Here is a 24648-nt window from a genome sequence, read left to right on the forward strand (position 1 = left end):
ACCAAATCATCCATATAGACTTCCAAGTTTCTCCCGATTTGGGCATGAAACTCTTTGTCCATTAGTCGTTGGTACGTGGACCCTGCATTCTTAAGTCCGAATGGCATCATTTTATAACAAAATGTACCATCGGGCGTCCGAAATGCGGTTTTGTCCTGGTCATCAATGGCCATGTGGATTTGGTGGTACCCCTTATACGCATCCAAGAAGCATTTAAGGCGGAATGGTGCCAACGAATCCACTTTGAGATCAATTTCTGGTAACGGATAACAATCTTTGGGGCATGCTTTGTTCAAATCTTTGAAATCTATGCACATGCGCCATTGTTTGTCATTCTTCGGTACCATTACGGGATTTGCAACCCATGTTTGATATCTACTAACGCGTACGATGCCTGCGTCAAGGAGTTCCTTGACTTGGGTTCTACACGCGTTAGTTTGTTCAGGCCCCATCACTCTGCGCTTTTGTACGATCGGCGTAACAGCCGGATCGCATTTGAGTTTATGCTCCGCCTTACTTCGGGGTACACCAGTCATGTCAGCTGGTGCCCACGCAAAGATGTCAGCGTTTTTCTGCAGTAAGCGTTTGAGTAAGGTGCGGGTGGGATCAACGATTGTTGGTCCAATGGTAACGGCCTGGTCGGGGTATTTGCCATTGAATGCCCATTTTTCTGGTTCAGTGATGGTTGGTTTAGCCTTTTTCGGTTTGGGTTTAGATGAAACAGATGCAATGCATACCTGGGGAATGCCAGAGATCATTGCTACACCCTCAGCTGTTGGCCATCCCATCATGCCATGGACTGAAGATACCACGGCGTTGAATCTTGCCATCCCGTCTCTTCCGAATAGGATGTCGTACGTATGATGTGGCTTTTTCATTACGACAAAATCCACGTCTTCTGTGCGTGAATGATTCCCATCAGTAAGAGTAACGGGGAAAGATAGGATACCCAGGGGTGTTTCTGTACTTCCGTCAAACCCTTCCATTGAAGCGTAGACCGTTTCCAAGCGTTCTTTGTCTTCATCATCCAGCTTATCAAAGAACTGTCTGTATATCACTGTCGACGAAGCGCCGTTGTCAGCAAGAGTGCGTGAAGTGATGTAGTGCCCCAGCTGGCTTCTGATGACGATGGGGCCTTCTTTGCTGGGGCCTCCTGGCACTCGCGGGAAGCGCACCTCAGCTTCTTTCCACGCGCATGGTTCTGCCACCCGTCTTTTTCTTCCTCTGACCTTGCCATGAACCATGTTGATGCTGATATCGACGGGCTTTCGTCCGTTACCTCTGTACCGGTTGTCATTCCTTCCTCCCTTCCTGATCGATGCCACAAGATGTGCAAGCCTTCCGTCCTTGACAAATGTCTCAATAATATCCTTCAAGGATGTGCACTCTTCAGTACCATGACCCTTTGTCCCGTGGAAATCACAGGATTTGCTTTGATCCGCATTAGGTTTCTGCCGGATCAATGGGGCTTTAGGCCATGGCAATTTTTCCGTGGCAAATATCTCCGTGACGCTCTTCGTGAGTGGCGTCCACCGGTGTTTTCGGTTTGAAGGGTGTGTGTTGTCCCTTCCGCCAACAAGAGGGCGAGAGCTGGATGAGGTGTCAAAGTTTACCCTTGACTGCCAAATACCTAGCCTCCTCTTTTTGTTCTGCCGGGCGATCCGGACATTGTTCTCTCTGGTCCTCTGCGTGTAGAGGTGTGTACTCTGGGGAAGATCTCTTCCCAGTTGCTTTTCCGTCTCGGCAAAGCGCTTTGCCGCCGTCATGATGGCATCCCAAGTTGATGGCATGCCATCCTTACCCGTCAATGTGCGGATAAGTTCTGGGTATTCGGCGCCTTGGATGAAGGCGGCGCGAACCAGATCTTCACTTATGTTGCCGAGACTAAGCTTTTTGGAGTTGAAGCGAGTGATGAAGTCTAGTAGAGATTCATCCTCCTCTCTCACGCAGTTAAGGATCGTCCACTGCTCTTCAGTGTACTTCCTCTGTTGGCTGAAATGCTGGCTGAACTTGTTCTGAAAGTCCGCCCAGTCATATATGTGGTGGATCGGTAAACGATCGAACCATGCCCTGGCCGCTCCGACCAGAGTCATCTGGAACATGTAGCACCACATGGGTTCCGTCCAGTTGCTGACGGTAGCCCCCGCAATGAACCTGTTCAAATGGTCGTCTGGGTCGGATAGACCATCGTAAGTGCCAATGTTGGACATTTGTTTGGCACTTCTCGGGGCGATTGCTTCCGCAATGTCCCTTGCGAACTTTGACTTCCCTGCATTTGTAGCAGTTGGTCTAAAGGTTTTGGAAAAGTCACGCGGGTTTCTCTCCACGATTGGTTTAAAGGCTTCCCCAAAATTCCTTTTTGGTTGGACGTCCGTTTCCTTACGCACACAGCACAGTTTAAACTTAAATGGTGAAACAATAAAATCTGCCTGGCATCCCGGTATTCTTGTTATCAGGTTAGTTGGTGTTGGTTCATTGCAGGTTATTGAGCAGTATGATTGATCTGGAGTTTGAAATGGTTCATCATGAGGATGATGATGATTCTTCATCAAACCAAATGTGTATCACTCAACTTATTGACACTTCCATTCAAGATATTACAAATAATAAGGTGAATCTTTCCACCTGTTACAAACTTATTTAAATCTTTATATATCATCAAGTGCTTTATTTACAGAAGCAACAACAGAACCGATAACTGAAAACAACTGAAATTAATCGATAACCGAAAAGAAGTTATTGGTTATTTTTTGTACCCTTGGTTAACCGAACAATTCATCTTTTCATATATTTATAACTATTACGCCTCCTGTTCATGTATTTCATGTTTTATATCACCATTGCATGCATTTATATCTCCATTTCGTGTACTTAGGCATTTCATGTATTTTTGGATCCATTTCATGTATTTCTAAGTAAAAATTTTAGCCCAAATTTGGTTTTGGTTATTAACTGAAGTTAACCAAACTGAAAACAGAAAAAAATATATATAACTGGATAAACCGTAAACCGATTAGTTTGGTTGAGGCTATTAACCAACCCGTGCACAGCCCTAACAAAAATATGGTTTATGCAGAACTCTCTGGATTTAAAAATGGAATCAGTTATGAAGCTTATGAGGGAAGTGGAGTGTGAAGAGAAAGCTGCGGAGCAAGCAAAAGAAGACGCTGCACAGAGTAGCTTACACTTTCTTGTCAAGTTAGACGAATGTAAAAAGGCGCTGCGACAAGCAGAAGAAACAAATGACATGGTTTGTGCAGCTTCCATCTTCACTCAACTACTTCATGATCATTTATATATAGGTTAATTTACTTCTTATGCATGCAGCTTGTTAGAAAACTGTGTGTGCAGAAAGCTGCTTTAGCTACCAAAATGGAGGTTTTTCAACTTCGTTCGTCGCATTTGTTGGACAATGGAGATAAATTTTTGCAAGTTCTTGATGGGGTAGGTATTTTTGTTTTATCAGCACTTGCATTTCGGGCCATCAATTTTGTATATATGCATTAGATGAGTAGATCCCTGGAGACGAGATTGACATCAGCTTTGATGAAAAAGGAGTTAGCAGTCAAAAAGAAGCAAGCAAATGAACATTTTACTGAAGCAGCACTCGCATGTGAAGGAATCCAGATGAAAAAGGTGGAGCAAGAGTTTAAGAATCTGAAACAAGAAGTCAGGGAGACATCCAAGGTAATTAATTTTTAATTTGTGTTTACATGCATTTTCATCTTAATACAATATTTAAAGTAGGCAGATTATATATGGTTTCGATATTGTTACAGTTGATGGAGTTTCTTATAGACGGTGGCCAAGCACTCGATAGGTTACAGTAAGTCCCTTGGAACATTAAAATGGCAAAACTGGTAAAATGATAAAAGTAGTTTAAATTAAAATCAAACTTACACTATATACAACAACAGCCTCGGGTCTGCATCAATCAGTTTTGAGTATGTAGCCAAGAATTAACCATTCCATGTAAATTTTCTGGTTTATGTTTAATGATGAGTTGAACAAATGCAGTGAAAAGATATCTGATAAATATCAGAATGTGAAGCACCTAAAAGAAGAGGTGGAGCAGGGAAGCCCACTAATGTCCATCTTAGAATCTTTTAAATTGGATTGCCACTGCAGTAAGAATGAAGCTGTGATTGAAACCGTTAGAAAAGAGGGCCCGTCAATTTCAAGTGATGATTTTGTAGAAAATTCAAGAGATGTGAAGAACAGACTTTGTGGAAATAAATTGTGTGGCAAAAGTATTAAGAAAGTGAAGATCAAAAAGAATCATAAGTCTGTTAAGAAAATAAAGATAACGGGTCTTCAAGTTGTAACAAAAAGGACCACGGCTGCTGATCACCAAGATGATGACGACATACTTGTAATTATTTGCATCAACCTACTAATTTCTATATTATTAGTCGTTAAAATATTAGGTTTCTGAATTGTTGCATTAGACAAAATGACCAAGGATTTAGTCTTATCATATTCTCTTTCTTTGTGACAGTACTGTTCCCATTTTGACTGAAGTGATATCTATTGGGTTTGTTAAGGATCAAAATTTTGATTTACACTCACTAAATCATTGTTATTTGAAAAAGCTAACCAAATCTCGGTGAGCTTAGGCTTACTTTCCGCTTAATATAGGTTGATCATATATGGGCTATTTTAGGTCTTTTTCGCAACCTGAAGTATTGGGCAGCTAATTAATAAGTTTCGTTGGTCGTTAAAAAAAGGTATTGGCCAGCTTTTGTGAAACCTCGCCGTATGCTGGCCAATACAAGTTCACAAGGGCAACTCATATAATGGTACGGAGGTTGACTTACAAAGTTGACAAAAGTTGACCATGCCGATGAAACGAAGGCTGACCGACCATGTGAACCGACAAAATTTGGAAAAGTTTCAACAATACGGGACTTTGACATTGAATTCTCCAAAATAGGCAAACAAACTTCAATATCTTTAAAATAGAACTTGCATTTTTAAAACTGTCTAGGTTTTCAATTACTTATTATCATGTGAATCTCTAAAACTATAAAACATCAAATGAAGATATATTGTTGATTGCAACTCAGATTAATACAGTGTTTGAAATACAATCACTTGTGAACACTGCAAATTCATAAGCAGCTATAGAATTTGGTTAAATCTGTTTTGTGAGTAACCAAAACATAACCGAAAAAGTCAGTTAAGGTGTCGATCTTCTTTGTTCGGTTTTGTGTTCAAATATACTTGACAAACAATACAATGAATCCAGTATTATAATTACAACTGACCCCATCACTAATTTTCACTATAAAAGGTCAAAGTCAAAGAACATACTTTTCAAGTCTTGATCCTATAACGCACAAGTTGCCACAAAATGTTAACCCAAGTGTCAGGGACACCAGGCAGGCACCAATGCATGCAGTCCTGACCCCAAACCACCACAGCATCCTTCTTTCCCAACCAAGTAGCAGGATGCGCGTCTGCTCTAAACTCGCTCAAATGAGTCAGGTCAAGTACTTCAATACCCGTGCCTTGCAGTGCCTTAACAATAACCTCATTCACTACTCTTGCTTCTTTGTTCACTCCATTGTTGCTCGGGTCAAACCACAAGTCAAGCTCGGAATTCTCAAGCGGTTTGTCAAACAAGCAACTTCCATTTTGGTTCCAATCACCGCTTTTCTGCGGAAGAAAAACTGGTTGGTTGTAACCTGGACCATACAGAGTTCTGTTTGCCCCTCTTTTCTTTGCTGCGCGGTGACTCAGCTTGATGCGCTCTTTCTCTTGCCCTATCTTGGGCAATTTGTTTTTCATTTCTCGCGAAGACTCGCGATGCTTCCATTAGTTTGGCCCAAGTGGTGGGCATGCCATCTCTGCTTACGAGAGCTCGACGGAGTTGATCACTGCGCGCGCCTTGTATAAAGGCCACGCGCAGGAGTTGCTCAGTTATACCTCCGATTGCCAGAGACTCCTGATTGAAACGTGTTATGTAGTCTTCAATCGTTTCATCATTCCTGCGCACGCAGTGCATGATGTCATCAGGGTCGCGCGTGTGTCTGCGCTGCTGTACGAAGTGGGCTTGGAACTTTTCCAATAGTTCCTCGAACCCATCGATTTGCCCAGTCGGCAAACTCTCGAACCAAACACGCGCCGCGCCCGTGAGGCAGCGAGCAAACATGTGACACCATGTTGGCATCGTCCAGCTCTCTAGGTTTCCCGTGTTGTAAAAACCTTGCAAGAAATCGTCTGGATCTGTTGTGCCGTCATATTTGCCCAAACCACTTGGCATCTTGGTTTTGTGCTGGATGGGAGCCTTCGCGATGCGCTCAGTGAACTTTGAATGTTTCACCAAGATGGCTGGTCTGTACGGTGTGGTTACGTCCACTTGCCCTCTAACTGGTGGGCTGTACGGTATTTGCAGATCCAGATCGGCTCTGGCTCCAGGCGCCATGTTCACGTGCGCGCGGAGCTGTGAGCCTCCTGCATGAGTATCTCGCGTCTTCCTCATGCTGTGCACTTCATCACTGAACTCAGTGTGTGCAGTGTGAACAGAATGTCCTTATTCCGGCGCGCGCGCCCTTTTTGTTCCATGAACAGTTTGCTTATCAAACGCTTGCCTTTGTGTTAAGTCGGCTAGCTTTTTCTGTTTGACCATCTCATTGTACTTGTCCATTAGACGCCGCTGCTCGTTTATGAGCCATTCTTTAGGATCATTTGTTTCATCTTCTGGACCCATTGGTCCTTTTTGTTTCGCGCCGGCAAGATTTTGTAACGTAAGATCGTCTGGAGGAGTTTCAGTCTGGCCATGAGGAGTTGTGATGAAGGGACGGTTACTGGTGGTGCGCGTAGAATCACGCGGCACCCTCAGAAACTGTTGTCCCTCATTAACATCCTCACGTTCAATATCCTCCAGAACTTGATCGACGTTACGAGCACCAGAAACCATGGTGAAAATTTGTTTTTTTATAGATCTGATGAAGATCTTGTTGCCGTTGTAACAGTGGATGGCGCCAATGAAGAAACGTGGATCGACTCACTGGTAGACGATCTACTTTCCTCTGGTGTGATTATGCTTCTTCACCGATGGTTTTCTTGGATCTGGGTTCTTCCACCTACAAAATGAACAGCACCGTCAACTTACCCCTCAGAAAGGGACAGAGGGGTCCTCTTTGGGGTAACCCTCCGGTGTGAGAATAAGTATTTGTGGGAGAAGATAATAATATCAGAGTAAGGAAATCTGGAGAGTATTGCTTAATAGCTGAATACTCTGTAATTGGATGTGATTGTGTGTGTTACTGACTGTAACTGTCTGTGATTGAATGTAATTGAATGTCCCTCCTTGTGGAGTTGATGCTGTATTTATAGTGCTAGGGTTTCCACTGATTGAGCTCAGCCTTGTTGGCCTCCTCCAATTGATTTGCGCCACGTGTCCTTGGGGACACCTGGTGCTTTTTCATTGGTTATAATCACGTGGTAGCACATGGGTTATGCTGAGTTGTCCACCTTTCATTTGGCAGCTGTCAACATCAGCATATTCTTATTCCTTAAAAAGATACCTTCTGGAAGGTTGTCTGACGTGCACAATCAAGGTTGCCCTAATCCTGATTTGGATAAGGACGAGGTTGATTATGTGCATGTGTGATATGCGCCTATCCTGAGGATGCGCGAGGTCTTCTCTTTATTCTCACGCGCAGATGTTTCATGCGCAGATGTGATATGCACAAGCATGTGATATGCGCCACGCGCGGATGCGCCACGCGCAGATGTGATGTGCGTGAGCATATGTGATGCGTGAGCATATGTGATGCATGAGCATATTGTGATGCATGAGCATATGTGATATGCGTGAGCATATGTGATATGCGCCATGCGCATAGGTTTTGGCTTTGTGCCTTCATAATATCTTGATTTCAAGTCTCTTGTCTGTATCTTGTGGGTTGACCCGCCTCGCTCGGTGTTGAGGCGGGTACATACCTCTTCAGAATCTATCACATGCCACAATAAAACTCACACGATTTTACATATACTGAGTTTTCTGAATCAAGCACTGGTCAGGTAGATTCTCAACTGTGTACCAACATTAAAATCTATATATATATTTTTTTTGTAAATTGGTACGATGAACGAACATACATCCGTCACACACTCGTCAAGTAAGCATCTTAAACATTGTAAATCAAAGTTACAAACTAACTAACTAACTGTATTTTGCATCCCGTCCTCTATACATTGTAATGCATTATTCAGTAATAAACAAACAAACCGAAACAAAACTTACTCGTATTTTGCCAACAAAATCGCACGATGATACCCGACCGTAACATCAAACTTGGGGAAATAAGCCCCTCTCCAAGCCCCTTTCCTCTTCCACTTCTTGGCACCAGTATCCGAAACCCGCAGCAAACACATCAAACTCACCACAAAATTCTCATTCAAAGAACAAACCCAATTCTCTTACCCCTCATCACACCCATAAACTCAACCGGGTCAATCTCATTCAACTCACAATCATTCGGTACCCATTTCCAAGAATTGATCGCATCCATATTACCCCTCTGGTTTTTAACACAGTTCCACGCGCTTCTGTGAAACGGGCAGGTGTCGTCGTAGATGGGTCGTTTCCGGGTCGGGTCAAATACCCATTTGCCGGTGAATAGATTGCAGGGTGCTGGAAGTGGGTGTTGGGGTGATGGTTTTGGATATGGGAGGAGTTTGGAATAGTAGAAGATTGTGAGTGTGCAGGTGGAGATGAGTAGCCATGTTAGTACTGTTGTTGAAGGTAGTTTAACTGATTTGATCATCTGGAAGAACAAGATGCATCTACAAGGCTTTCAGAGATCTGCAAACTCATTGATGGTCATTTTGTTCTTGGCTAATAGATTTGTAACAGCTTTGGTCCTTGAAGAGTTCTCTCTTTTAAACTTATTGCGGTACTATAGTCTTATTAATTATTTGTTTCTATTTCGATGTAGCCTTTTAAAAATCTAATAGATCTCTCTCCCTCGAGTCTCATTTTTTGATTCGACTGTCGCTATCGCATCTGAATCTGCACTCGGGATCCTACTTTTGATATCCCAAATTTTGTTGAAATATTTTAGTTTCGTATTGAAATGATAAATTTTCGTTTGTGACTTATGACTGTGAGTTTTGGAGTAAAGTGACATATGATATAAAAAATAAGGTTAAAATGTGAAAATTGTTGTAACATCTAACTAATATATTAAAACAACACAATTTTGTCCACATGTCTTTTACCTAAGTTGTCCACATAGACTTCCATGTCATCAACCTTTCATAAATCTAATTTCCACATATTCACAATAAAATTTTAATAAACAAAATCTAAAACCACGCGACCCGTTTTATTTCTATCACCCGATACCCAGTTGAAACTATTTGTTATCATCCTCTCAACCCTAATGTGACATTCGTCAAATTCCGAACCCGAAACCCGGCCCATTTTGGATTTTTATTTCCAAGTTCTTATAACTTATTAAAGTTATAAAGGTTTGATATTTTATTATTATATTTTAGTTTTATGAAAGTTAAAGTACCAATTTTGTAAATAATAGTTTTAAACGCTAATAAAGATGAAGGACTTTTGTGCAAAATTTAGTAAACTTGGAGTAAACCTCCTGTTACGTTGTCATCTCAACCAAGAAGTTTGGCCACATATCAGCGCTTTTCCAGCAAATATTTAACACCGAATTAAGACTTAAAATGGCCAATTGATGAGACTATTTGACTCATAACTTCAAACCGAGCGTTTCGCCACCATGATTGAAATTCAATTCAGTGTTTTAAGCCTCCAATTAACGGAGCGGAAATTGTAGGTTGACCAAAATGATTGTAACGTGGCTTTTAGCTCTATATAAAATCGTAGAACCATCTCGTGATCCTTTCGCACTCGCATATCCTCTCAATTTCTTTTAAGCTTTCGTTCTGCGAACGGACTCAAGCTCTTCAAACTCCGATACTCCGACCAAGCTAATCTCCTTCAATCCAATAAACACATGGGTAATTTAATTGTGATTCATGTTCGGTTTTATCTGCAGGTACAAAGCCGCTGTCAATTTAGATTGGCAGAGGTATTTACTTGATCAATTTGTGATTATTGGTCCAGGGTTTATATGGATTTGGGGATAAAACTTAAGTTGTGTTTATAATTAATCAAAACCAATCCTTGTAAAAAAAATCTTATTGTAGTCCAGTTGGTTTGCGGGTTACATACAAAGTTCCAAACCGATCCAGACTCAGGTTCGAGTATCTTAAAAAGCAGTTTGTTAGTTTTTTTTTTTTACTTTTAACACATTATTATTATTATTATTATTATTTTAACACTTTATTGTTATTATAAAACCAATTATCATCACTAAATAAAGGTTAGATAAACTTACAAATCCAGTTTTGTTTGAAAATCCAAAAATTTGTTAATTTTTTTCTTTATTCTAAACCATTCGTTTAGGTCTTAAAAAAACTCATTATTATAATCATCGTTTAAATTAAGTGAAACGTTTATAAGCTGATTTCTGTTCATATAACTTAATATTGTTGTTGTGTAACTTTTAAGTGTCAGAATTATTTGAAACTATTAATCACAAATTAACAGCATCGTTAGTTATTTATTGCTTCGTCATATTTTAAAATAGTTATGAAGTTCTAAATTAATATAATTTGTAACCAGTCGTTTGTTTATAATTGTTAGTCTATAAATATAATTTAAAGGCATTTTATATCAAACTTCTAATCAAGCCCCCAAATTTGGCATACAAACCCTAAATCCCAAATGATCTTGGACGTTCCGTGTCGTTTAGTCTATTTAACTTATTAAAGCACGTATTGTTTGACAGCAATTTAAGTTATTCAATTAGTTATATATTGACTATAAATATTATATAATTAACTATAATTGGGATGTTTCATGTATTTAGATATTTAAAAATTTTCAATTCATCAAAAGCATATTAACAATATAATTAGCAGCTACAAGATTTTTAATTTGGAGTTTATTATATAATTAAGCATATTTACAATATAATTGGCTGCTACAAGATTTTATGTAGCTTTGTCAAGAGTGAAGAGTAGAGCCGGTATTAAGTTAGTCATACTCGACAAAGAATCACAGCTTACAACTAAAACTACAAACGTTATTTACAAGGAGATTTTCGGAAACTTAATGTAATAAAATTTAAACCTGGTATGCATTTGTAAGCTTAGTTTTCAATTAATATTACAAAATTTGTTACTAATATGTGTTTTTTATTTTTTCAGGTCTAATGGTTCATTTATGTTGTATTATTTCTTATTCACTGCATTGTTTATTTATAAAGTATTTTATTTTTATGTTATAGACATGGTTTAACATCTTTTGTAATATTTGAAGCTAAAATACTTATGCCAAATATTTGTGTTGATTGAATATGTTGCTAATATTTTATATTGTTTGTTTGATATGTTTTCCACCCGTGTATAATACGGGTTATTATCCTAGTTACCATTAAATTATAACAAGATTATCAATGTATTCTTAAACTTGAAAATGACAAAAAACAACAAAATATGAGAGAGAGATATATAATCAGTAACTTTCGATTGCGTGCATCTTATTGTTACAAATGGTAGATATACACACACACACACACTTTACAATCACTATTTAGGGACATAGCTAATTAATTTGGGTTGAAAATTTTTCATCAATTCACATGTAAATGTTTTCATCCATTTACATGGATAAAACGTTTATAACAAAAATAAGTTTTTTTTAGCTAAAGTCCAAATAGTAGAACTAAGAGGACCAATTGTGCACGCCCTTAAAATAGAAATAAAACCTACACAACGAAGCGGGCAATGTATTTGATAACCTTTATGTCTGTCGACACGCGTAGGTTTGATCATATCAAGCATGCTTCAATACATTTATGATAGTATAACGACTATATTTATAGTTTTCTCTTTCAGTTATTACAATGACTACATAAAAACCAAAAAATCTTACACTCGACACAACATTTGGATTTGATGTAGCTAGTTAGCAGTTAAACAATTAAATGTCACATTCTTGAAAGGTTTCTTAAAATTTAATTATGAAATAAGGGGGTGTTTGGTAGAGAGAATTGAGGGGTGAGAAATGGAATTGGAAACAATTCTCTTGTTTGTTTACGAAAGAAAGAGGTGAGAAATGGAAATAAACCATTTCCATTTCTCTAATTTCTTTTCTCTAAAAAAAGCGGAGAATTCATTTCTCTAGGGTTTCATTTCTCTATTCCAGTCTCCTCCTTTTCACTTCTATCATTTTCCTCCTTCAGAGCACCGCAACCCAAAACAAGGTATGGTTCAAATTTCCGGCGTTCATCAAATTACTTTCATTTCACTTTATTATTATTAATCGTACCACATCCATAAGCATTCAATCTATATATATTTCACAATCGAACGAATAACCGATTAACAGATTAGCCTCAGCAATCTCATTAGGTTTAGTTTATGTATGCACTCGAGCTTCGTGTTTCTGTTAATTTGTGTGTATAAGTTTGTAATTGTGTGTATGAGCAGTTTGAAGTATGTTAGGTTAATTTGACGAGTGTAACAGATTAACTAAGGCAGTTTCATTAGGTTTTATTTATGTACGCAATTGAGCTTCGTTTTTATGTGAATTTGTGTCATAGGGATGTAAACGAGCCGAGCTCAAGCTTGACTAGGCTCGAATTCGGCTCATTTTGACTTACTAATGCTCGAGCTCGGCTCGTTTCGAGCTCGTTTTCTAAAGCTCAAGCTCGAGCTCCGCTTGTGAGACGTTTTGCCAAGCACAGACTCTGTTCATCTGCTATTTATAAATATATACGATTTTAATTACTTCTATATATTTTGATACAAACTTTATATGATAAAAAGCCTCTTAAACGAGCCTAATCTCGGCTTGAGATTGTGTAGTACCTTAAACGAGCCAGAGCTTGAGCCCGAGCTTGTTTTGAGCTATTTTTCTAAAGATTGAGATTGGTTCGTTAGACGTTTTGTAAAGCTTGGACTTGGCTCCGACTCTGGCTCTTCTTGTTTGTTATCTATTAATAATTGATATATGTTTTTAATTACTTTGTGTCTTCCTTTTGATTATTTTAAAGTAGTTTTGAGCAGTTCATAGCTCAAGAAATTACAACTATGGTATCTAACTATGGTATCTAACTTGCAGAAGAATATATAAAAAAATAACCCAAGAAATTAAGAGAAAAAAATAAACCAAATTAAATGAGCCATAAGCGAATTAATAGAAGGGTTGATTAAGCCATAACCAATTAATTGAAGTTTATGGTTTGGTTATGGTTTTGATGTGTGATAACCAAACTGAACATTGATGATAATATATGTTATGTAAGAAACTTATTGATATTTGAAGCAATTCTAACTAAAACTTCCAACCAGTGTATTTGTTTGCTAATTAACTAAAGTCTAGTCATTTACTCATTGTTTAAGTATCATAACCAAATTGTCCAAATTATAGATATAATTAAGAAAAATCCATTTAATCTAGAACTAGAAGCAGCTTTTATTGGATTTGCCAGTCAAGATTACCACACCAATTGAATGTGAACATCATGAAACATGATCTTCTATGTTAGCCTACCAACTGCTTGAATAGTTGCTTTAAACACCTAGGGGGTGTTTGTTTTTTCTTCAAACATCTTCAAGGGAGCTAATGTCTGCAGGCGCGCAGACATTACCCTTGAAGACTGTTTGTTTTTTTTCATAAAACAGATCTGAAGTTATCTTCTTTCATCTTAAAAGAAAAGCAAGGAAATCTTGCTTAAAACATCTTCACAAAAAAACCATACTCTTCTCCCTTTGCAGCCACCCTCTCATCCACTGCTCCTACCACCGTCCGCCAACACCACCACCCACCGTACGCCGCCACCACCACCCCCGTACCCCGCCGCCACCGTCCACCACCATCCACCGCCACCACCACCGTCCACCACCCACCATCCATCACCACCACCGTCCACCACCCACCATCCATCACCACCACCGTCCGCCACCACCACCACCATCCATCACCGCCACCACCACCACCACCATCCATCACCCACCACCACCACCATCCATCACCGCCACCACCACCACCATCCATCACCGCCACCACCACCGTCCACCACCCACCATCCATCACCACCACCGTCCACCACCCACCATCCATCACCACCACCGTCCGCCACCACCACCACCATCCATCACCACCACCGTCCACCACCACCACCACCATCCATCACCACCACCACCATCCATCACCGCCACCACCACCATCCATCACCCACCACCACCACCATCCATCACCACCACCGTCCACCACCAACCAAAACCATCCATCACCACCACCCATTGTCCACCACCACCATCCACCGCCACTACCCACCGTCCGCCGCCACTACCACCATCCACCACCACCACCTTCCACCACCCACCAAAACCAAATCGGCATGGCAAGCAAAGACTAAAAACTAGATGTAACTTGAATAAATGACTTCTATCTTGTGAGATAAGTTTGACAGTTATGCAGACAGTATCAGCTTATAAAAACAAACAGTCTTATATTTTCAGCTTGCAGATCTTCAGACCACATCTTCAGTTGCAGACATGAAAACAGATGAAATCAGCTTGCAGACAGTTTATGTCTGCAAAAACAAACAGCACCCTAGTAAATTTCATTTCTATTTACTTTGTATATTATGTGACACAGAGAGATAACGCCATCCAAACCAATTTCATTTTAGAGACCATAAACTATTGGGGACCATAGTTGTAATTTCTTAAAGTTAGATACTAAATTTGCAGAAGAGTTTACTACATATTGATATATGTTTTTGCATTAATTTACCTGCAATCTCTCGTGAGGTCTAGTTTAGTTTATAATAGGAACTATGAACTCTTTTGATTTGTTATATATATGAGGTCTAGTTTGTTTTTCTTGAATTTTCTTATATTTTTATGTGTAGATGGCAAGATCACCTTCCAGACAAAGAATAGTTGCCATAGGTGCATTTTATGTCATTTATGTTACGATTCGTTGGTGGATGTTGTGTACTTATCATTTGCGTCGGTCGATTGAGTCAATGACTTTACGTAAAAAATATTTAATGAGTTACCATAATAGGCGTGAAAACATGGTGAGGATGGTTTATGAAAGTGATGTTACGAGTGTTGTTAACATAAGAATGAATATACATGCATTTACAACACTTTGTGATATGCTAGAAACTAGAGGGGGACTAACGAATAGTAAAAACATGCTAGTCGATGAGCAAGTTGCTATGTTTTTACATACCCTTGCTCATAATGCAAAGAATAGGATACTAGTCAACAGATTTCATCGGTCCGGGGAAACTGTAAGTCGGTATTTCAAGTTAGTCTTAAATGCTATATGTCGATTACACAAAGAACTCTACAAGTCACCCGTGCCAGTGCCAGATAATGAAACTAATGAAAGATGGAAATGGTTTAAGGTTAGTCAAACACATTTTTTATTAAAGATATTTTTTGCTAACATACATTAGTAAGTAATGATTTCTTTTAACTCAGGGTTGCTTAGGAGCATTAGATGGAACATACATTAAAGTTAAAGTCCCTGCTATTGATAGAAAACCTTATAGGACAAGAAAAGGGCAGATTTGTACTAACGTACTCGGAGTATGTACGAGAGACCTTTTATTTACGTATGTCTTAGCGGGATGGGAGGGTTCTGCAGCTGATAGTAGAGTTTTGCGTGATGCAATCAGTAGACCCAATGGTCTTAAAATAACTCCGGGTATGTGATAGGCAATTTTCAAAGAATATACATAGATTTAAGTATGATAATTAACATAGAGTTTATGGTTAATTGTAGGAACATACTACCTTTGTGATGCCGGTTATACAAATGGTGAAGGATTTTTAACTCCATATCGAGGTCAACGTTATCATCTTAACGATTGGTCTCGTCCTCCTACGAATGCTAAGGAGTTCTTTAATATGAGACATTCATCGGCCAGGAATGTTATAGAAAGATGTTTCGGAATGATTAAAGATAGATGGGCTATTTTGCGTGATAACTCATATCATCCCATAGAGTCCATGCCACGTATCATCATTGCTTGTTGTTTATTGCACAATTTCATACGAACAACAATGAGTGAAGACCCTCTTGATTACGAAATCCCAGTAAATCACACACAACCTGCAAATGACCATGACAATGTTATTTCTATGATCGAGCCCTCACAAGAATGGACCGATCATAGAGACCTAATGAAATGTTTAATAGTTGTAATCTAGAGGAAACAAAGTCAAAACAAAGTAGTCAACGGAGAGAGAGAGAGAGAAGATTTGAATCTCAAGTTTCAACCACAAATCCGCACGTTGATCACCATCTTTAATTGTTTCATCATCCATAAGTTTGGAATCGGTTCGATCATCCTCTGTCTCGTTACTTGCCGGTAATTTATTCTTAATTCTTAATTCTCTTACTTCATTTTCACTTGTCTTCTTGATCTATTTCTATTTAATCCTTTGATTATTATTATTATTGCCCCAAGATTTATGAATATGTTTTCTTTTTATATGCCAATCGAGTTTGTTCGACCTTTAGCTTCAATCTGCAACTTACTTACTTTGACTAATTAAGTCAACAATTATAGCAATTCATTTGTATCTTGTTTATGTTCTTCTTAATGAATCTTTAATGCAGCCGCAGCAATGGATACCGGTTCAACATCAGGTTTGTATCCGTTGCACCGATCCAAGACTATTCACTTGGTTAGTCTCCAATGTTTAATCCAATTATTATTATTATTATTAAATTATCAGTTTGGTTTTCCAATAAGTATAATGCATATTTCCAGGTCAGACACGCGCAAGGAATCCACAATGTAATTGGAGACAAAGATTATAAAGCCTACATGTCCCCTGACTATTTCGATGCCCAGCTAACTCCTTTAGGCTGGCAGCAGGTGAATATCGAAAAGTATATTATCATTAAGGTTTATTAGTACCGGGCCTACAAGCTAAGACCACCAACGATTTGAATACGGCTTTGATGTGGCCATGGTAGGCCTCGGTTTTGCCTTCTTGGTTTCCTTGGTGGATACTTATAAACTGGGCTTGTGGGATCACTACTTATAAACCATATTGATAATAGTATTTATGATGTTTGTAAACAAATCATTAATCATGAGCTATTTTGTTTATGTGATTAGGTTGAAAATTTGCGAAAGCATGTTCATGCTTCCGGGCTTGCCAAAAAGATTGAAGTTGTTATCACATCTCCTTTGTTGAGGTAATAAATACAATGCCTGTTTGCATTGTTATGCTTTGTGTTTTGTAAAAAGATGTTGAGTTGTGTAATTTCTAGGACTATGCAAACAGCAGTTGGAGTATTTGGCGGGGAGGGTTACACGGATGCAGTGGATTCACTACCATTGATGCTTGCAAATGTTGGAAACAGTGGTCGATCTGCAATTTCAAGCCTAAACTGCCCGCCTATTATTGCAGTCGAACTCTGCCGAGAACATTTGGTATGTTTATTGGAACTCGTATTATCATTAGGGTTTACTAGCATTGAGCCCACCAGCCAGTTTACATCTCTATATATTGCAATTCAGTCTTTCATATTCTTACAATAACAACATCACAACTCAAGACAAGCCTCTCTTAGCTTGTTACATGATTTGAAAAATAGGATATTGAACATTTTGTTTTGGTTATCAGGGTGTTCATCCGTGTGATCGTAGGAGAAATGTCAGTGAATACCAATGCCTATTTCCCGCAGTTGATTTTTCATTGGCAAGTATTTTTTACCGATACAGATTTTTATTTCCGTTGGTGACAATTTGTGAGTCTTGATTATTTTGTATGTTGTTATTTCAGATCGAAAGTGATGAGGATGTTTTATGGAAAGCTAACGTAAGGGAGACAAAAGAAGAGCTTGCAATCAGAGGGAAAAACTTCCTCAATTGGTCAGTTCTGTTTGTGCTCTCGGTCAGCACATCAAGTTTTATTCACTTAGATTTTGATAATTTATAACTATGATATAATCAGGTTATGGACACGGAAAGAAAAGGAGATAGCTATTGTAACTCACAGTGGATTTTTGTTTCATACGCTAGCTACATTTGGCAACGATTGTCACCCATCGGTCAGGAAAGAAATTAACAAGCAGTAAGTCATCTTCAACCACCATTTTAACATTCTATTAGAAAGTTTTGGTAGCTATGCAACTTGATGGTTCAAAAATTATGTGCAGTTTTGCCAACTGTGAGCTTCGGTCCATGGTGATTGTTGACAAAAGGTGGATTTTCATATTTCATTGATCTTGTTTTGTTTATTCAAGTGTTTCTTATTTCATTTTTATGCATTTTTACAGTATGTTAGGATCAGATTCATCAGCAACTGATTATCCAGGAAGGATTCCTTCTGGACCCGATGCTCCAAGTGATGAAAAGCTTGCAAAAGACAAGCCGGTTTCTGGATCCACATCGTAAGCCGATTTGCAGTCATATTTTTCTCTCAAATGAACGAGGAGCTGACACAAGGTAATGCTACACTTGATGATGTGCTATGATGTTGTGAAATAATTATGTATCAAGTTTTGATGGCCTTGTTAAATGTTACTCCCCCGCAATTGACTCAACATCTCATTTATTAATAATATTTGTTACTTTTCAATTTCTATCAAAGCGGGAAGAACCGAAGAAGGGTATTTTCGACATTGATGAGGGTATAATCTAAATGCTGGTGCTAACATGTTCACACTAATTTGGATCAGTAGAATGTTTTATTTCACGCATGCAAATACTAAAGAACATTACAAAGCTATTTAGATAGTAATCACTGCAAATACTAACTGGCCCGTTAATCCATTCAATGCTTGTTGAAAATGAATCACGACAGTGATTCACCTCTTTAACGCCAAAGAATAACAGATGAGCTTGAATTGAACTGAGAAATAATCATGAGCGGTTAATGATTTCTTGTTAGAGTTGAATCAAACGATTTCAAAAATGCTACGAAGAAATTTAGAGAACTTTTTTATTCGAAGTCAGCTATAACTAGCACTGACTTTATTCGTTTGGTCCTGACTACTTTGTGCTAACAGTTATAACCCCTATCGAAAGTAAATCCTCTTCGGTAACTTTTACTTCTATCAACACCGACTTCCATCAACATTAACTTTCTTGATGATCAATAGCAACTTTCCTGTTGATCACAAGCACCATACAAGTTTCTAGTGAATAATTTACTACTGATAGATCATTGTTACTGAAGCAGCATCCCTAAACAGTTACCCGTTGACTTTTGTTTGACTTTAGCACTATTTCTAACAATATCCACCTTAGTGTACAGTGAGTCCAAACCTAGCTTTGTTAACTAAATGTTTAAAACACTCAAAGTACCAGAGAAATTTAGGACCTCGTACCATTATTATCGTTGCCAACTTATATCACATCTGATGTAACCTGCTATAATGGTGCTTTCTAACTGACACTTGAAACGCTTAACCATTAAATTAATTTTTATAACATTACGCTATTTTAAGTTGAAAATCATTCATGAGCATGATGTTGTTGGTTTATACTAAAAGTGAATTAAGCTTCAATGAACTATATAAATAACTGTTATAATCGTTCGATGAAATGTATAACTATAGCACTAACTAACGTTTCATGAACTACGATAACTAATGAACAAAGAGAGGGATGTAGTGTATGCACATATGATGAGTTGGGTCTTAAAAATATTAGATATATTGAATTGTGCAATGGATTTCACATACAAACAAAGTTAATTAGACCAAGTCCATGGTGCATATATATCCTTATCCCGTGTGCCTCACTGCCTTGTCCTTGTGGGATGCCCTTCTAAGTTCTAAGCAATGGAGATGGAGGCTCGTCCTTCGGTTTTCTTGCCTGTGACTCTCTGAGTATTTGGTGGACCTATATATGCATTAATTATTATTATTATTATTATTTTCTATTTTTTTCATTTTCAGTCTAATGTTTGATATAGTATTGTAGTAGTATACAATACTATTCGGTTTAGGGTATACCATGTACAACTTGTATTCAATTTTTTTTAAATGTAACACACACGTATTGTTAGAGAAAAACCTCCTAATACTTGAAAAATGCCCAACCCAATCCCAACACCGTTTTTCACAAAGTTTATACCTAAACATCGAAAAAAATAAAAAAACAACCGCATATTAATTTTTAAAAAAATACACGGTTTATTAGAGAAAAAACCAAATAACTTATAAATTAAATAGGTTAAAGGTGTATAATATAAATACACTAACAAAAGTTAAAAAGAATGTGTTGTAGCTTGTTGTACACCAAGCAAATATTTAGTTGATTTTCATAATTAACTAGTTGTTTAACCCGTCGCGATGCGGCGGCGGAGTGTGGTATATGCCTTTTGTATTTCTTTGTTCACTAATATTAAATGGCCATATACACTTACGCCATGATTCAGCAACCTACATTAACTCTAATTCGTTGTTTCTTGCCGGTTCAATAAACTGAAGCGTTTTGACAAATTGAGGGTCAAAGAAATGTGATGAAAGATTAAGATACAATTGAGCCATGAATCAAAGGAGAGGAACTATATACTCAAATAATGGCTAAATTTAAGAATCATCTACTGCAAAACCTAATAATTATTTCACGCTTGTTTGAGCCTTTGCATTTGACCATTTGTCACTGTTCTTGCCATACTCAACCCATTAGCCTTCCCATAGTAAGCCATCTACAAAATCACAATCATATCGTAACTTAAATATGCAATTGCCCCTACTAATTCAAACATATTATATACAAACCTGTTAAAATATCTTCTGTTCCCATGCTCCGAACGACTGTCAATGCTGATATGTCATATATGTTTTAAAGCAATTATTGAAATAAATTCCAATGTACCTTACCTTTGCATATAATCATATATAAAAGTAGTATTCCGATCGGGTTGTGACTGGTTATCGGGTTAAGGGGTCTGTGTGTACCTGTTTATCAATGGTATATTTGGGTTGATAAACACTATTGTTACTGGGGTTGAGCTCAGTTGCAGGTTGCTTGCTTCAACACAAAACCACTGCATATTAAAAAAAATAAATGTAGTCAAACTACCGGTTGGACTGTTTTTGAACAACGACAGGGTTCGGCCTTGCAGTTTTGTAGTTAATAAAGCATACCTGCTGACTTTGGTGCAAGTGATGGTAGGCTTTTCTGCATTTTACATTACCCAACAGTTGAACTGGAGAATTATCTCTTCCCATATGGTGGAATTCAAAAACTTCGTATATAAAATCCCTACATTATTGATAATTTTGGAGTTCATTTGCCTAATCAAAACTCAAAAACACAGTGCATAGCAACAGCCAAAATCACATGCAATTGAAATCGGAAATACCTATTAAAAGCATAACGGAGCCGTACGCTCTTAGGCAAGAAATCCGAAAGTCTTGCTCCACCATCATCACTCGGAAACCCACCTGTCACCATCATCGTCTGGCACCGATAGAACAACCACCACTGTCCGGCTAGGAAATTCACTCTTTTCGTATGCATAGGCGATTCGTATGTTTCAATTCATATTTGAATTAGACATAAGAGGAGATACGTGGAAAGCTTAAACACACGTGTCACCCAACAATCTATGTTAGATCAAATCGATGGGCGAAACTGACAAAGGAGACCCTGGTTTTGCTGTACAGCATCACTTGCATCGTGTATAAAATGTTGATGCACAACTTAGTGTGCAACATCACTTGCATAGGGTACAAAGTGTTAATGCATAACTCAGTTGAAATTGTAATATTATAAATAAGTATGTTGAGTTCAAATAAGAAGTTTGATTTTTCTATAAAGGATAAGAAAGAATGCATTTTGGTACACAACTTTAATCTCAAAAACCCACTTAATTTAATATCAAAAACTACTTACATTTTCACTCATCTCCTACAGCAACCACCACTCTACCACCCACCGCCACCACCTCGCCGGAAAAGTTGTTGAAATTATCACCGGAAAAGTCTCCGGGAATTTTTGCCGGAAAAGTCGTCCGAAATTTTCGCTGGAAAAGCCGTCAAGAATATTATGACTGGAAAAGTCGCAGAGAACTTTCGCCGGAATGTCGTCAGAGAAAGCACAATTGAAAACACTACGAAAAAACACAATGAAAAACACAATTTGATAAAACAAAATTTTGTAAACACACAATTTGTAAAACACAATTATTGTAAAAGACAATTTGTAAAAGCCTACTTATATATATTTTTTATTTTTATATAGCAATATAGCGCTCATATAAAAGACAAAAAAATCACTCGTTATTATATGGTGATTATATATAGATAGAATTTTAGAAATTGTCCTTTATCTTTTACCCAAATTTCACTCGTGGTCCATAATCTTCAAAATTGATCTTTTTTGTCCTTTACGTTTCAAAATCCTTCAGCGTTTGTCCTTTTCGCCTAACCCAGTTAAAAATTCTCGTTAAGTCAGGTCATGTGCCTTGCACATGAGGGCAAATTAGTTATTTTACCTATTAAATTAAAAAATGTTTTAATAAATAAAGAAAAACAATAAAAAAAACTAAATATATATATTTAATTCTTTCTCTCTCTCTCCTCCTCCTCATCCTCCTCCTCCTCCTCTTCCACTACCAATCTCCGGCAGCCACCACCGCCACCGTCCCCACCTGCTACCACCTCCAGCCCCCACCTATCACCACCAAACCTTTTGATTTCCCACCTGACCCTGAGAACTGGAAAGAGGAGGATTTGAAGGAGTTGTGGGCGGATGCTCCACCGTTTTTGATGAAACCCGGGTGGGACCCAAATTGGGTGGATAAGGATGAGCTGGAGGTGATTAATGAGGAGATTAGGGAGGGTCGGGAGCTGCCGATTGCCCCGTTTTATGTATCGTACCAGAAGCATTACCCGGTGATTCCGCATAACCATTATGACATTCGGAATGCGAAATCGGTTATTAAGGAGTTGGATAGGATTGAGGAGTTTTTATAGTGGCATAGCTTTGTGTTTGCCGATGGGAGCACGTAAGTTGTGGTGGTGATAGGTGGGGGCTAGTGGTGGTAGCAGGTGGGGACGCAGGCGGTGGTGGCTGCCGGAGATTGGTAGTGGAGGAGGAGGAGGAAGAAGAAGGAGGAGAGAGAAAGAATTAAATATATATATTTAGTTTTTTTATTGTTTTTCTTTATTTATTAAAACATTTTTTTAATTTAATAGGTAAAATAACTAATTTGCCCTCATGTGCAAGGCACATGACCTGACTTAACGAGGATTTTTAACTGGGTTAGGCGAAAAGGACAAACGCTGAAGGATTTTGAAACGTAAAGGACAAAAAAGATCAATTTTGAATATTAGGGACCACGAGTGAAATTTGGGTGAAAGATAAAGGACAATTTCTGTAATTCTGTCTTATATATATATATATATATATATATATATATATTTTAAATGTCGTGTAAAACTTATTGGCATTTTAAAATGATTTGGGGGGGGGGGGGTTGACATGCGCTTTGCATATGGGGAAAGAAAACCAACAAATGCGTTATCTCTATTATGGCATTCCCCTTATGTAACACTTGATTTCACCTATAAACTAATTACAACCATCCATATCTAATATTAATTGATAACATTGCTTCTTATCCTTTCTGCAAAAAGTCATACTTTCTTTTATAATCTAACTCTTAACATGAATATAAATAAGGGAAAATTAAAATACAAAAGAAGATAAAAGTAAGTGTGATGTGTGAGAAGGGTTTGTGACCACACAAAGACCTCCTAAAAAAATCATAACTCAAAATATAAATAAAAATCTAAAAATTTAAAAAACTAAAATGTTTCCCTCCTCATTCCCGTTAAAAAAAACGAAAAGATACAATGTCGAGAAAAAAGGTGCAATGACGTTATAAACAAAAAAACACATGATAACTAAAAAAAAGACACAATAGATAGCAAAGTATAACACAATATCAAGAAAAAAAAACGTAATGTCAAGAAAAAAATATATAATCAGTGACGAAAATAAACAAAAAACACAATGATAAATAAAATGACATAATGATTTTTTCCCTCAACATTGTCTTTTTTTAAACAAGGAGAACGGTGAAAACCTTTTTGTATTTTTACTTTTTTGTTTTTTTTATTTTGAGTTATATTTATCATTATTATTATTATTTTGAATAAGAAAAAAGTCTACAATTTGTAAAAGTGTGAATGAGATTGAAAGGATAAGTCAGGCGCCTATTGAGCTCAACCAAACGCAGGAAAAGCATGTTTTGATTTCGTGATTGGTGTTCGGTCTCAAGAATATTTGATTCTCTTTCTTTCCATAAAAAAATAGTCATGAAAACGCATCTTGGTTTAAGAATGGAATTATCATTATAATATATGTTTGTTTATTGGATTACATCGAAACAGAAGGCAAGCGGGCAACAAGCTACGCCGCTACCCATTTTTGAATCGCAAAACCCAATCTTTTAAGAATTAAGATACTAATTAGTGTTCACTTCCATAGTTTTATTTATTTTATAAATATTAATCCAGAATGGGAATAGAATTAACATCTTTTGTGATAACATTATTTTCATATATTTATTAGATATGATTTCACATTAAAATATTTA

At 37.8% G+C, this 24648-nt stretch overlaps 3 protein-coding genes and 1 pseudogene across 3 annotated transcripts in view; 3 read left to right on the plus strand and 1 right to left on the minus strand.

Annotated features, from left to right (window-relative positions):
• Positions 1-24648, plus strand: part of LOC143601874 (E3 ubiquitin-protein ligase PRT1-like) — a 228406-nt gene that overhangs the window by 94135 nt on the left and 109623 nt on the right. The gene's annotated exons all lie outside the window — the stretch shown is intronic.
• On the plus strand, positions 3095-4448 carry LOC143601626 (uncharacterized). The gene is made up of 6 exons (XM_077078993.1): positions 3095-3250; positions 3328-3444; positions 3508-3687; positions 3780-3826; positions 4018-4372; positions 4428-4448. The coding sequence occupies exons 1-6, from the start codon at positions 3095-3097 to the stop codon at positions 4446-4448; spliced, it is 876 nt and encodes a 291-aa protein (XP_076935108.1).
• LOC143601634 (protein trichome birefringence-like 12 pseudogene) lies at positions 5124-8777 on the minus strand (annotated as a pseudogene).
• Positions 16692-18602, plus strand: LOC143600388 (phosphoglycerate mutase-like protein 1). Its single transcript, XM_077078095.1, has 9 exons — positions 16692-16758; positions 16845-16952; positions 17199-17278; positions 17354-17516; positions 17710-17784; positions 17869-17957; positions 18040-18159; positions 18245-18289; positions 18365-18602. The coding sequence occupies exons 1-9, from the start codon at positions 16699-16701 to the stop codon at positions 18480-18482; spliced, it is 858 nt and encodes a 285-aa protein (XP_076934210.1). The 5' UTR covers positions 16692-16698; the 3' UTR covers positions 18483-18602.

This window comes from Bidens hawaiensis, unplaced genomic scaffold (assembly GCF_021521415.1).
Source record: "Bidens hawaiensis isolate Kalapana, Puna unplaced genomic scaffold, B.hawaiensis_p1.1 tig00001960_1, whole genome shotgun sequence".
NCBI classification, from domain to species: Eukaryota; Viridiplantae; Streptophyta; class Magnoliopsida; order Asterales; family Asteraceae; genus Bidens; species Bidens hawaiensis.

What these genes read in the sequence shown, in the direction of transcription:
- LOC143601626 (XM_077078993.1), top strand. Translation starts at nt 3,095, where the DNA reads ATGGAATCAGTTATGAAGCTTATGAGGGAAGTGGAGTGTGAAGAGAAA. An exon ending in CAGAAGAAACAAATGACATG is followed by an intron (nt 3,251 to 3,327) that starts GTTTGTGCAGCT and finishes TTATGCATGCAG; the next exon opens with CTTGTTAGAAAACTGTGTGT. An exon ending in CAAGCACTCGATAGGTTACA is followed by an intron (nt 3,827 to 4,017) that starts GTAAGTCCCTTG and finishes GAACAAATGCAG; the next exon opens with TGAAAAGATATCTGATAAAT.
- LOC143600388 (XM_077078095.1), top strand. Translation starts at nt 16,699, where the DNA reads ATGGATACCGGTTCAACATCAGGTTTGTATCCGTTGCACCGATCCAAG. An exon ending in ATCACATCTCCTTTGTTGAG is followed by an intron (nt 17,279 to 17,353) that starts GTAATAAATACA and finishes TGTAATTTCTAG; the next exon opens with GACTATGCAAACAGCAGTTG. An exon ending in AGGAAAGAAATTAACAAGCA is followed by an intron (nt 18,160 to 18,244) that starts GTAAGTCATCTT and finishes AATTATGTGCAG; the next exon opens with TTTTGCCAACTGTGAGCTTC.